General features: G+C 41.6%; 1 protein-coding gene across 8 annotated transcripts in view; it reads right to left on the bottom strand.

The window, feature by feature from the left end:
• Window positions 1-6,418: 6,418 nt before the first annotated feature.
• The window catches only part of LOC139376843 (centrosomal protein 170Aa), a 67,344-nt gene continuing 59,046 nt past the window's right edge, over window positions 6,419-14,716 (bottom strand). For 3 of the 8 annotated variants that reach the window (XM_071119794.1, XM_071119796.1, XM_071119801.1), the window contains 6 exons: window positions 12,768-13,023; window positions 10,156-10,366; window positions 9,482-9,738; window positions 9,284-9,377; window positions 9,107-9,158; window positions 6,419-8,923 (listed from right to left, as the gene is read on the bottom strand). In XM_071119794.1, coding sequence (XP_070975895.1) covers window positions 8,661-8,923; window positions 9,107-9,158; window positions 9,284-9,377; window positions 9,482-9,738; window positions 10,156-10,366; window positions 12,768-13,023 — 1,133 coding nt within the window. In that variant the 3' untranslated portion in view covers window positions 6,419-8,660. The remainder of the gene's footprint in view (window positions 8,924-9,106; window positions 9,159-9,283; window positions 9,378-9,481; window positions 9,739-10,155; window positions 10,367-12,767; window positions 13,024-14,716) is intronic. The other 5 variants (XM_071119797.1, XM_071119800.1, XM_071119795.1 and 2 more) reach the window with 4 other exon arrangements.

The following is a 14,716-nucleotide window of genomic DNA, read 5'->3' as shown; positions in this document are numbered from 1 at the left end:
CTAGATTAGAAGAACATGATCATCTTGACAATTACAGCCCGACCGATATGTTTTTTGGGGTCTGATACAATTATTTTGGGGACAAAACGATAATATTGGTGAACCGATATATCGGTTGGCTCTATTGACAATCTCCATGGACCTTGACTGGTCCCATACAGTGTGTGCTGTAGTCAACTCTTCTAACCCTAGGGCTGCGTTTACACAGGCTGATCATTTTCTGATCTTTTTCCACTTTAATTGCTCCTTTGACCGATCAGATCAGCTCTTCTGTCAATAATTGGGCAAAAGATCAGAATTGGGCTGCCTGTGTAAATGCAGCATAACAAACACAGAAAGTTGGCTAAAGCACAAACAGACTGGACCACCAGGCTAACAGGGGCCATTGGAGTTGAGACAAGGTTCTTTCTGGGCCCTCATGGAGACAATCTGTAGTTCACTGTACTGTAGGTCATTGGCTGGGTTCTTCAGCTCTCTGTGGTGCTCACTGCTGCAAGATAGGAGTAATGGATTAACATCACACACATTGTAACGTGATTGTGTGTGGGTGTGCAGTAGTGAGTGTATGTGTGAATGAGAGGGTGTTTGTCCATAGTGCAGAAATTACCTCAGGAGGAAAAACGACCGTGAACACTTTCTTCCACAGATCTAGAGGGTTTTTAGCATGCAGAGTCCCAATGTCAACATCAGTAATTGGGGGAGAACCTGGGAAGTAGAGTGAGATCAAGTGTATCATATTAAAATAACAGATACAGTAAGACCAAGGAGCTGATCGTGGACTACGTGGGGTGCACACCCCCATCCACGTCAAACAGGGCCGCAATTTGGCATGATCCCTCAGATCCTCAGGAACTTTTACAGCTGCACCATCGGTTCTATCACCACCTGGTATGTCAACTGCACTGCCCTCAACCGGAAGGCCCTACAGTGGGTGATGCAGTGCGTCCTTGGGGGCGAGCTCCTAGCCATACAGGACGTACATGACAGGCGGTGTGTGAGAAAGGCCCCAAAAAATTGGCAAAGACCCCAGCCACCCCAGACATGGACCGTTCTCCATGCTGCCGTCCAGCAGCCTATGCTAGTTCATCAAGGCTCAGACCAACTCCTGTACAACTTCTATTCCCTGGCCATAAGATGGCTGACAACTACTGCTTTCTCTCTCTCTCACAGACTATCCACACTGACTCTATGCCCATTCACAGGTCTCTCTCTACCCACTGACACACACACACACACACACACACACACACACACACACACACACACACACACACACACACACTGACCGCTGCTCCACTCCTGCTACTGTTCACTATTACTCCTGTTTATATGTATATATTACTATATTACCATGAGTATTTATATATTCCTGCTACCAGTCACTTTTCAGCCCTGTTTACATGTACAGTGCCTTGCGAAAGTATTCGGCCCCCTTGAACTTTGCAACCTTTTGCCACATTTCAGGCTTCAAACATAAAGATATAAAACTGTATTTTTTTGTGAAGAATCAACAACAAGTGGGACACAATCATGAAGTGGAACGACATTTATTGGATATTTCAAACTTTTTTAACAAATCAAAAACTGAAAAATTGGGCGTGCAAAATTATTCAGCCCCTTTACTTTCAGTGCAGCAAACTCTCTCCAGAAGTTCATTGAGGATCTCTGAATGATCCAATGTTGACCTAAATGACTAATGGTGATAAATACAATCCACCTGTGTGTAATCAAGTCTCCGTATAAATGCACCTGCACTGTGATAGTCTCAGAGGTCCGTCAAAAGCGCAGAGAGCATCATGAAGAACAAGGAACACACCAGAAAGGTCTGATATACTGTTGTGAAGAAGTTTAAAGCCAGATTTGGATACAAAAATATTTCCCAAGCTTTAAACATCCCAAGGAGCACTGTGCAAGCGATAATATTGAAATGGAAGGAATATCAGACCACTGCAAATCTACCAAGACCTGGCCGTCCCTCTAAACTTTCAGCTCATACAAGGAGAAGACTGATCAGAGATGCAGCCAAGAGGCCCATGATCACTCTGGATGAACTGCAGAGATCTACAGCTGAGGTGGGAGACTCTGTCCATAGGACAACAATCAGTCGTATATTGCACAAATCTGGCCTTTATGGAAGAGTGGCAAGAAGAAAGCCATTTCTTAAAGATATCCATAAAAGGTGTTGTTTAATTAAAGTTTGCCACAAGCCACCTGGGAGACACACCAAACATGTGGAAGAAGGTGCTCTGGTCAGATGAAACCAAAATTGAACTTTTTGGCAACAATGCAAAACGTTATGTTTGGCGTAAAAGCAACACAGCTCATCACCCTGAACACACCATCCCCACTGTCAAACATGGTGGTGGCAGCATCATGGTTTGGGCCTGCTTTTCTTCAGCAGGGACAGGGAAGATGGTTAAAATTGATGGGAAGATGGATGGAGCCAAATACAGGACCATTCTGGAAGAAAACCTGATGGAGTCTGCAAAAGACCTGAGACAGGGACGGAGATTTGTCTTCCAACAAGACAATGATCCAAAACATAAAGCAAAATCTACAATGGAATGGTTCAAAAATAAACATATCCAGGTGTTAGAATGGCCAAGTCAAAGTCCAGACCTGAATCCAATCGAGAATCTGTGGAAAGAACTGAAAACTGCTGTTCACAAATGCTCTCCATCCAACCTCACTGAGCTCGAACTGTTTTGCAAGGAGGAATGGGAAAAAATTTCAGTCTCTCGGTGTGCAAAAAAAATACAGTTTTATATCTTTATGTTTGAAGCCTGAAATGTGGCAAAAGGTCGCAAAGTTCAAGGGGGCCGAATACTTTCGCAAGGCACTGTATATCCTACTACCAGTCACTTTTTATGTATAAACCTACCTCAACCACTCGAGTACCCCTGCACACTGAATAAGGTACTGGCTCCGACCTGTCTATATTCACATTTTTTAAATGTTTTTCCCTCCTATTTTCTCTTATCTATATCATTAACACTATTACTGAATTGTTGGGACAGAGCTCTCAAGGTAAGAATTTCACAGTACTGTTTTACACCCGTTGTATCCCGTGCATGTGGCGAACAAACTTTGAAACTATCATGAACACTGTTGGAGCTAGGAACGCAAGCATTTCGCTACACCCGCAATAATATCTGCTAAAAATTTGTATGTGCCCAATAAAATTGGATTTGAACAGTACAGCACTAACACTGCAGTACTGAATGTTACCACAAGGGGAGGCTAGACACAACACAGTTCACATATCTGGCTGATCAGTCCATTCCAGCAGGAATGATCAGAGGCTCCCTGAGATCGGAGGACATGGATTTCCTGTCAGAATAGCAGGAAACATGTAAATCTGTGTTAATGTTGAATGACAGTTGTAATTCAATTATACTGGGCCTAAGTATTGTGCTCTCAAATGTTCTGAAACATTGACCAACTGTAGCATTGATAGACAGAGATAAAAAAAAAATTTAAAAAAGTTATCTTACCCATTTTCTGTCCCAAATGCTAGCTGTGTGAATAAGCTCTTAGTTTTGGACATGAAGCTCTCAGACTCGCTGCTGTTGAACAGCAGGTGGAAGGATGGACAGATGTCGAGGCAAAGAGAATAGACCGATGAACAGTAGATTTAAAGACAGCGTTGTGTGATTAAACTTACTGTACCAAAATACTCATTGCATTTGAGATACTTGTTTGATATAGCCTACAGTGAAATACTGATATGCAAAGACACATTGGCAATGGTGCTGATGACTATTAGGCCTACAGGTCTTACCATCAAAGAAGCTGCGTAGTAATGGGCAATAAACAGAAGGGTCTTGCAGATCACTTTCCTCTCCTCGGAGTCAAAGTCCTACAAAGAAGATGTATTTATCCATCAATATGATCACTTTTCACAAAACATGAAATCAATAGAAATAGCCGACAATTGAAAACACAAATCTTAACAACTAGATTCTTCAGGGTGAATATTGTTTTTCAATGCCTTTAAACTGAGTGGTAGAAATATAAAACACATCTCACCTGAAAGATATCAAACTTCCTGCCGAAAATCAGCAGTGGAACAGAGAAGGGGTTGATCAGCTCTCTGTCCTGTGCACCTTGTGCTGGGGACAATAAATGGCTACTTAAAAATGTGCAGTTTTGTCACACAACACAATGCCACAGATGTTTCAAGGGTGCATGCAATTGGCATGCTGACTGCAGGAATGTCCACCAGAGAATTTAATGTTAATTTCTCTACCATAAGCTGCCTCCAACATCATTTTAGAGAATTTGGCAGTACACCCAACTGGCCTAACAACTGCAGCCTACATGTAACCACACAAGCCGAGGACCTCCACATTTTACTAGGCAAGTCAGTTTAAGAACAAATGCTTATTTACAATGACAGCATACCGTGGCCAAACCCTAACGACTGGGCCAATTGTGCACCGCCCTATGGGACTCGCCAATCACATCCGGTTGAACTACAGCCTGGAATCGAATCAGGGTTTGTAGTGATGCCTCTAGCACTGAGATGCAGTGCCATAGACCGCTGCGCCACTCGGGAGCCCCAAATCTGGTTTCTTCATCTGCAGGCTTGACTAAGGGGGGGGTGGAGGGGGTGCTGAGGAGTATTTCTGTCTGTAATAAAGCCCTTTGTGGCGAAAAACTAATTCTTATTGGCTGGGCCTGGCTCCTAGGTCCACCCATGGCTGCACACCTTCCCAGTCATGTGAAATCCATAGATTAGGGCCCAATGAATTCATTTCAATTAACTGATTTCCTTATTTGAACTGTAACTCAGTATTTTCATTTTGGCCCACATTTTGCTAATCTCCGAAGCATTTGATCTCAACACAATTTTCTGTTTCCGTAACTAGAATCTGTTATGAACAGAGTTGACTAGGTTTTGTAGACTTTAACTTTTGCCAAAGTTTCAAAACATTGCGGTCTTTAAGAGTGTAAGGCTGAACTGAGTTATTGTACACGCGCACTTCACAGAGTAGGCGTTCCCTAATGGAAATATGCAACTTCATGCTGGAATGTATGGGATTAGAATGAAGACAGATCTACTTGAGTTTGTATTTTGAATTTCGTGGTCCACATTGAGATGCGTTGTTGCAAGTACAATTCGCAAATGTGTAATTACATTTTTGCAAGCTTGTGTCATGATGTGTGAAAGATTTAACAACGGTCGCAAAGTTGTAACTTCATATTTGAAGACATTTTTGAAGACAGATTTGCAAGTATAATTTATTTTCAGAATCAGAATTATTAAATCCATTTACGAGTATGAATATTCTGCTGGGAATCAAAAATACACTTGCAGATTTAGAATCTACGAGCGCTCAGAGTTCTGTCACTGTTGTCACGTTACCAAGAGATATTTAAACTTGTAAAATGTTTTGTAAATTTGTAGACAGATATTTGCAAGTGGAAATGTGATTGGTACTCTGGATCTTTTACTCCTGACCAATCACTCCCCTCTGCCGAAACCGCCTAACCATTGGCTGGATTGTTCCATCAATCAAATCTCAGGAAGTAGCTCCAAATATGAGCAAGAGTGGATGAGGCAAATTAAACGAAAACGATCTACTTGAAAGTATTCGTCTGTTTTATCTGTGTACATCCATTTTTTTTGTGTGAAAAGGCATGGCAGTAGTTTGTTTATCATGTCGAATATAATGGTACATTTCAGACGAACTTCAGACCAGTGTTAACAAGCTGTTCTCTGACATTCGTCCTAGTTTTACTATCAACTGGCTAGCTTTATCAGGCAGCGAGGGTAAAATGAATATACAGTACCAGTCAAAAGTGTGGACACACCTACTCATTCCAGTTTTTCTTTATTTGACTATTTTCTACATTGTAGAAAAAGAGTGAAGACATCAAAACTATGAAATAACACATATGGAATGATCTAATAACCAAAAAAGTGTTAAACACATCAAAATGTATTTTATATTTTAGATTATTCTAAGTAGCTGCCTTAATGACAGTTCAAAATGCAGAAATACAAATTGTTGAAACTGTTTGCTCCCCTTTCTACCAGATGTGACATATAGGTCACATTGCATAACTATGGCTAGGTGTGATTATTTATTTTATAAATATGTTATTTGGGGTCCCCTTGGCCAGTCCTAGTCACTGCTTAATTTTCATTCAAGGAAAACTGGGTCCATGGAATAAAATGGTTCTAGTTCAATAAGTAAAAACAGTATCAACAATCTTTTGACAAACACTCTGTGTTCAGTCTGTTTGTAGATGCTACGTTGGTTTGGTGTTTGTAAAGGACCTTTAAAGGACAACCACACCTCAAGTATTCCAGACCGGTCTGCCTGTTCTAAAGTTTGAATGGCATTTCTATCTTAACTAATTGGATACCAACCTGTTTTGTTTCTCCAGCTAAAAGAAATGTCAATCGGGGAAGGATCAACACTTTTTATTTTATTGAAAATAAGTAACATATGTAAAATAACAAAAAAACATAAAACACATGAATTGCAACAACAAAATACATTGAATGAACAACAAAATAAATAAAGTTGTGGTTTATACAAAACATGAAACAGAAAAGTAAAACACTGATAAGATAACAAATGTGTAAACTTTAAAAATAACCCCCCAAAAAGTGTACTGAGCACTTAATTCTTACCATTGCTTTCTTTTTTTTTTTAATTTCATATACTGACAAACATGAAGGTTATGGTTAAGATAGTGTACTGAGAATAGCTACACAGAGGCAAGGCATCTACTTCTGATATCTGTTGTTGAATTTAGGTTTTTGGTTTTGTCCTTTTGTATCCAAAAACCACTCATGGTGACACTTGAAGAGTCTTTGACACATTTCATATTTTCTCACACTGCGATGTGCAAAATTATATAATTTCAGCCCACTACTTGATGATTACTCATAATTTAAAAAGAATGCCATTCTACTATTCAAACTGGGCACTTAGTGACATCAAAAGTCTGTATACAAAGCAGAAAAGATGGAGAGCATGTCTTCTGGTACCTAACTTCACTATTGCTTAAGTGTCTAAATACTGTTGCACTATCTTGAATTATTTTATACTACAACACATAACTTTACATGGAAAGGCTTGTACAATGGTCAGGCTAACCCTCCAAAAAGGAACTACAGAGAAGCAGCAAACTCAACGAGGAGGTCTAGGTCTATACACACATACCGTATGAGTAAAACATCCTCCCTTATGGAAATGTAGAAGAGTGAGTGATTCAATGTCAGTAAAAGGCTTGCGAAAGAAATCAAATTACTTTATGATCATCATTCATACGTGAAGTAATGACAGTGGCCACAGCGAATGACGCTTTGACAGTAAAGCTCTTTGCAGTCATGTTGTCTGATACAATTTCAAAAAGTCCTTGTAAATAAACACTAAACAGACAGAGGCCCCTTTGAAAGAAGACCCACCAGCTTTCTCCAACCAAGGCCATTCAGGGTGGACATCTTGTAAACTATTATGGAGTCCAGAAAAAGAGCATGTTACTGTATGAAGTGTTACAGTAAATAAGGCTGATTCAAAACAGCCCAAGCTGAAACAAATAGGGTCATAGTCAGATTTTCGTTTCCACTTCCAGTTTGCAAAGACACCACATATCAAGTAATGCAAATCATATGAAATATGTCACTCAGGTCAAGGACCAGGCTTAGGCTACATACAAGCAGCACTGTAATGTAACATAGTTTAAAATTGTACTGTAATATAGTCTAAAACCGTTTCAAACAGTATCAAAATGATTTTGTGTGAATTGCATATCACCATAATAATGTAGTTGATTCGCTGGGTACATAATTGCTCAGAAAAGTTGAAATTCAGTATTTTAGTCAAATGTGTGCAGAAAACAGATAGAAAACAGATTACCAGCAAAACAGATAAATTGCCATTCAAAATACAATACGTAACATTTCTTGAGTTTGCTCCACAGTACACTTATTTCACTTCAGGAAACTTGGCTCACATAAAAAAAAATCTGTACTGTTAGCTTTGGTAAGTTTGAATTACTATAGTAAAAGAAGAACATTTGTTTTCCTGAAAGCAATTGTTTTCATACAATCGACAACTCCTACTAAATTAGTATGATTAATTTCAATGACACAAACAAGTTTTCCGAAAGAGAACGCTCTACTCAGTCGATCTTGATCCTAAATGTCAATGCTACTTGTTGAGACACAAATACAAAGTGTTCACTGTTTAGCTGGTGCCAGTACGAAGGGTAAGAAGAAAGATGGGGAGGCACTCTAGAAGTTGTCTTTACCACAGGGTGTGTCTGTGGCCAGTTTGCATGGAGGAGGATGGTAACCAAACTCCAGAATGAAAATATGCCTGGCTAGAGTTCGACCACACACATTGCTGACTGCCACTCCTCTGTGTGTATCGATTGATGCGAGCTGCTTGACTTAGTGGTGTTGTTCATGTCCATTGACATTAATAAATAATATGCCATTTAGCAGACACTTAGTCATGCGTGCATGACTGTACGTCTAAAGAGAAGGGAAGAAATCCTGCTTAAGGCCTGTCCTGTTGGGTTCTGACATACAGTAGACTATCGGGTGGTGGATCTTCATTCAGAAAAATTCAGAAAGAGGGGAAATTGTTCTTTGAGGCGGGTGTTCTACATATGAAGCTGCGCAGAGGGTGTGAATGTCATTTCTGGGGGATGGCACTCTCTTCTCCACTGGGGTGGATGCGGTTGAATTGCAGGCCTCCCAGGTCTCTGGCTGACCCAGACCCTGACCCCTCAGTGGGGGCTGAGGAGGCGGTGTTGCCCCTGGCTGAGGCTGTGGGGCCTGGGAGGGCCTCCTGGGGCCCCTGAGAACCAGGAGTGGGCTTGGGTGTAAGGGGGCTAGTCAGGCCAAGGCTGCTCAGGGCATCCAGGGTGCCGTCAGGATCCACCATTACATTTATCACTGAATGAGAAATACAGGAGATTGGTTCAAATGGGTGAGCTTGTGTTTGATTGGGATCATACAGTATATGATAAAGCAAGTGGAATGTATATAGTGAAACTAAATGTGTTTATAAGTCTGAATCTATTTGCAATACTACTGCCCACAGAGTCTTCTTAGTGGTGGTCTACCATGCTATCTTACCTTGTAGCTGCTTCTCCACTCTCTTCAGCTCCACGAGGATAGAGGAGATCTGCTGTTCCAGGAGAGAAAAGGGGAAGGCAGGGACACAAGAGAGGAATAAAAGGTTGCTTCGTTATGACAATTTATTTATAAAAATAAATAAGGAAAAAATACATTTATAACCCGTTTCTTCCTTACCTTGTTAGAGGTTTTGAGAAGTGGTATGTCGCTCTCAGATCGGAGTTTGCTCTCAATCTCATCCCAATTCCTGTCCTTGTCTTTGAACAATATTCTGGAAAAATCATAGACCATAAAGTTGCTTTGCTTAATATCTCCTTGATCTCTTGTGAATGTCAGATATACAGATATAAACAACTTAAAGAGCTTGATTGTTACCGTATTTTTCCTGCTGTTTTGTCAACAGACTGCCTGATTTTAGCTGACAGCTGAGAGACAGATGTGAGCAGCAGACTGTCCACCACCGCCTCATCCCTGTTCCATGTGCGTCTGCGGAGGGCAGAGTGGGAGTCTAGGCTGTCCGGGGCGCGGGGACGGAGCTCCACAGGGCGTCCGTTTATCTCAGGGGCCTTGTTCTGCACCATGGGAGGGATCTTCCTGAAGTTGAGGCTCTCGTCAAACACACGGTCAACCAGCTGTGAGGGGCAGAGGAAGACCTTGTTAGTTATATGGGGCAGCTATATGATTGTTAACCATGAATGGAACATTTATACTGTATCTTCTCTGTATGAATGTATGTATGCTATGGCCATGTTACAGATTAACTAGGTTATCATAATTATGAGTTACATAGTTATGAATTAGGTATTAAAGAAGTTGGCAGGGAAAGATAAATTAAAGCTTGTTAAGAGAATGCAAATACACCTTTTAGTCATATCTGATCAGTATACAGCAGGTATACTCAAAATGGGATACAAGAAATGCCAGTTCACAGTCCACACCTTCGGCAGCAGATCAAAGACAAAGCGCCGCTGAAGCAGAAGCCATTGAGCGTTAGTAGTTTAGAAAAGGAAGGAAGGAAGGTAGGAGAGAATAAAGTAAATGTCAAGCACCTTTTGCATGCCCTCCTGCGTGCGGCCTACCTCTTCGCGGGTATCGATGGCGGAGCCGGGCGTCGTGGCGGCGGTGCTGACCGTAGTGCTGGGAGCCGTTCCAGAGGAGCTGACCGAGTCGATCTCTCCGGCCACGTCGTGGATCTCCCGGGCGAGGATGGCCAGGTCCTTGGCCAGGTCTTGACTGATCCTGCGCACACAGGGAAATAACCTATGATACATCAGACGGGCTGCTGGAACTGGGCAGAGAGTGACACTTCAATAAATCAGTACACACAAACAGATGTCTCACAATGATATAAACCAAGACTACTCATTAGACATTGAGAAACATCTGCATGTTAGGCTTAACAAAAAGCAATTAGTTTAATGTATAATTAACTGACACAGCACAACTCATAGAACCATTCTACATACTGTCCACTAGATGGCGGTAGGACCATTTTCAATGTGAATTAACAATATTCACTTGTAAATGATCACATCCTTTACAAGCATTTTATGTAAGGAACCTGAACTTCAAAAATGCTTCACTAAGAGCTGCTTACGATAACCTAATATTGTCCTCCATTACTTTAAATGTCCTTGTCTGATGCATAAGAAAGTCCTTGTGCTTGCTCTATGAGGCTGGTTGAATCAATCCTTTTTTCACTGCTGTCTGCTCAGTTCAGTCTCCCTGTGACTACTAGGTCAAGTGGAAGATATGCAGGAAGAGGAGGGGTGCAGGGAAGAGGAGAGAGACAGTGACTGATGATAAACCAACCTTTCCATGCAGGAGAACACAGGAGCTCTATGTCTAAGATGGTATGGTTCTATCTCATGACCACCATACTGTGTGAAAGTCCCTGCTGAGTCGGGAACCATTTATTACAGCCTCACAGAACAGAGTCAGTTAGAGTGGACTTACTAAAGATGACCGTTGTTTGATCAGAGAGAAAACACTAAGCCATTCATTGGGCAGCCCTATCTACAGATAGTATCTTATTTACCAATTGTGCCATGTCCATGAGGCATATAAACTGAACTGAACTTCCTTGTGGATTCAAATAACAAATATTTGTGATATGAATGAGTAAAAGTAGATGGATTCTTGTGTGTGTGTTTGTGTGTCCCCCAGCTAGCACATTTGGTTCCATGGAAGTTGTGGGAACTTATGTTTTTTGTTTCCCATTAGTTCTGGGAATGAAGCCATAAGTTTCCAGACCGGTAAAACTGAACGTTTTTTAAATGAACATTTTGCCTGTTCTGGGAGTGTACATTTCTGACAACTATTTACTATGGTTCCCTGAAAGTTTACGTTCTGAGAACGGAAATGAAAAAGGTAATTAAATAATGTTCTGAAAACATGTTTCAATAATGCTTTTAATAATGCTGCTAGCTTAGTTTGGGTTAACTGTTTTGAACTCCATGTACAGATAGGGCACATGGAAATGAATTTGCTTAGGCATCAGTCATATTGATTTTTTATTGTGGCACTGTGTCTGTCGGTGAGATTCAAACCTATGATCTTCTATTATCTATCCATGGAATTAGTCCACTGCACCACCAGGATGGAGCTCACATGTCATGTTTTTTTAATTCATACAAAGCTGTTCATTTTAGTCTATTCAAACAGACCCCATTTTAAAGGAAACAAACACTCATTGAGATGAGGCGTGGCCAATTAGTGGGGGCAGCCAACTCACCTGAACACACTTAACAACATTGTCAGGATTTGGCCAGGGTTGTTCCGGTTTTTGGTCACTAGATGCCCCCATTGTGCTTTTTGACCTTTTGTTTTCCCTTGATCCCCATTATTATTTGCACCTGTGCCTCGTTTCCCCTGATTGTATTTAAACCCTTAGTTTCTGTTTTTGTTCTTGTTTATTTATTTTTGAGTATCTTTTGAGGCTTTTTATGCTATTCCTACCACCTTGTGGATTTACCTTTTTGTCTTGGAGGATTACCTTTGTTCTTGTGGAATTCCTTTTGAGGTTGTGAAGTTACATGTTTTCCTGAAGGACTTTTTACTTCATTAAATACACCATCTCAAGTACTGCTGTGTCTGCCTCATCTTCTGGGTTCTGCCGACTATTCGTGGCTCAGTAGGTTAAGTGACTGTTTCTCACTCCGGAGACCCGGGTTCGTAACCGGGTCCTGACAAACATAGGTGGGAATTTCAGTACTTCAGCATAACGTTTTCTACAGGTTTCCTTATGGTTCTATTTAAAGTAATGTTCTCAAATTGTTCTGAGAATGTTAAGTAACACCTTTCTTCTGTGGGAATTTCAGTACTTCAGCATAACGTTTTCTACAGGTTTCCTTATGGTTCTATTTAAAGTCATGTTCTCAAATTGTTCTGAGAATGTTAAGTAACACCTTTCTTCTGTGGGAATTTCAGTTCTTCAGCATAATGTTTTCTACAAGTGTCTCAGAACACAAAAAACATTAGTAACGTTCAAAGAACGAGCAAAACAACCATAGGACAGCCACACTCTCACCAAGCTCTAAGAAACATATGGCTCCTAGAACATTATGCGCTAGCTGAGGTGTGTGTATATGTGTTTGTGTATGTACCCGTGCAGTCTTGTGTATGCATGTGTGAGTATGTGTAAGTCGGAGAAGATGAGTACCTGGCAATCTCCTCGCTGTGAGCAGTCCAGTCCTTGATGTACTCCTCCTGCTCTCTCATGCGGTGTTTGAGGACCATGCCTCCAGGGCCAACCTGACCAGAGTTAAGGCTGCTGGTGGAGCCCCCTAGTCTGGTACCCCTCAGGACCGAGTGGGGGCGCAGGGTGCGCCCAGGTTTGGGGGAGTTCCTGTTGGAGCCAAACTCCTCCTCTGAGGTGGATCCGTACTCTGGGGGCAGCCGTCTCCACCTGTTAGAGGCTAAGGTCAGGGAGAAAGATATAGTTATCAAGAGATAATTTCTGTTTTGTTTGAAGTTATTTCACTCACTCAGAAAGCACCGGATGCTCACAGTGTCTAAAGCATTCTATCTTAAAGTTAAAGCCAAGCAGATTTCTGTAACTCTGACCTCTAGACAAATCATAGACAAGATATTCTGTAGGCTGATACCCTGACATAAGGCTGGTGGAATGTAGGCTGATAGCCTGACATGAGGCTGGTGGAATGTACGCTGATAGCCTGACATGAGGCTGATGGAATGTAGGCTGATAGCCTGACATGAGGCTGGTGGAATGTAGGCTGATAGCCTGACATGAGGCTGGTGGAATGTAGGCTGATAGCCTGACATGAGGCTGGTGGAATGTAGGCTGATAGCCTGACATGAGGCTGATGGAAAGTGGTCTGATAGTGGAAATGTATATGGTTTTAACAGTGGCACATAATCAAGGTATACTACTTGCTCTCTCCCTCTAGCTAGACAATATTAACATATATTGTTATAGTAAGTTATAGTATTGTCGGAAGTGGCCACAGTGTTCCCCGACCCCCTTGACTCAGCCTCCAGTATCTAAGCTGTAATAGTCTATGTGCCAGGGGGCTAGGGTCAGTAATTCTCCTGTTTTATCTGGTGTCCTGTGTGAATTTAAGTATACTTCATCTAATTATCTCTTTGTTTCTCTCTCCCTCTCTCCCTCCCCTCCCAGAGGACCTGAGCCCTAGGACCATGCCTCAGGACTACCTGGCCTGATGACTCATGTCAGTCCCCAGTCTACCTGGTTGTGCTGCTGCTCTAGTTTCAACTGCTCTGCCTGTGGCTATGGAACCCTGACCTGTTCACCGGACATGCTACCTTGTCCCGGTCCAGCTTTTTTTGACTCTCCCTCTCTCTCTCTCTCTCTACCACACCTGCTGTCTCGACCTCTGAATGCTTGGCTATGAGGTGCTGATCTGTTGCACCCTGTACAATCACTGTGATTATTATTTGACCCTGCTGGTCATCTAATAACGTTTGAACATCTTGAAGAACAATCTGGCCTTAATGGCCAGGTAATCTTATAATCTCCACCTGCATAGCCAGAAGAGGACTGGCCATCCCTCAGAGCCTGGTTAGGGCTTTATAAATACATTTGATTGATTGTAATGTATCTTCCTAGGTAGGCCTGAATCCAGTGCTTGACTGTCTCAGTTTCCTGTTTCCAGTGACGACACTCTTTTAAAAAAAGTTGCTGTCTAGAACCTAAAAGGGTTATTCAGCAGTCCACATAGGAGACCCTTTGAAGAGCCATTTTTGGTTCCATGTAGAAACTTTTCCACAGAGGGTTATATTGTACATGGAACCCAAAAGGGTTCTACCTGGAACCAAAAAGGGTTCTCCTAAGAGTGTACTGCTCTGTTAGAAGGTGAGGTTACTGTCACACTCATGGTGGATTAGTTACTTATCTTAAGTAATGTGTTAAGCCATCCCACTGGGCAAAAACTGGTTGAATCAACGTTGTTTCCTCGTCATTTCAACAACAAAAAATCGATGTGATAAGGTTGAATCAACATGGAAAACTGATTAGATTTGCAAAAAGTCTTTGTTTGTTGATTTCACATTGAATTCACGTTAGCTGACAACTCAACCAAAGGTAAAATTAAAAATAGACGTTGAACTGATGTCTGTACCCAGTGGGAT

Source organism: Oncorhynchus clarkii, chromosome 20 (assembly GCF_045791955.1).
Source record: "Oncorhynchus clarkii lewisi isolate Uvic-CL-2024 chromosome 20, UVic_Ocla_1.0, whole genome shotgun sequence".
NCBI lineage: Eukaryota > Metazoa > Chordata > Actinopteri > Salmoniformes > Salmonidae > Oncorhynchus > Oncorhynchus clarkii.
Note: the sequence above shows the minus strand (reverse complement) of the source record. Positions and strands in the feature narration are given on the sequence as shown.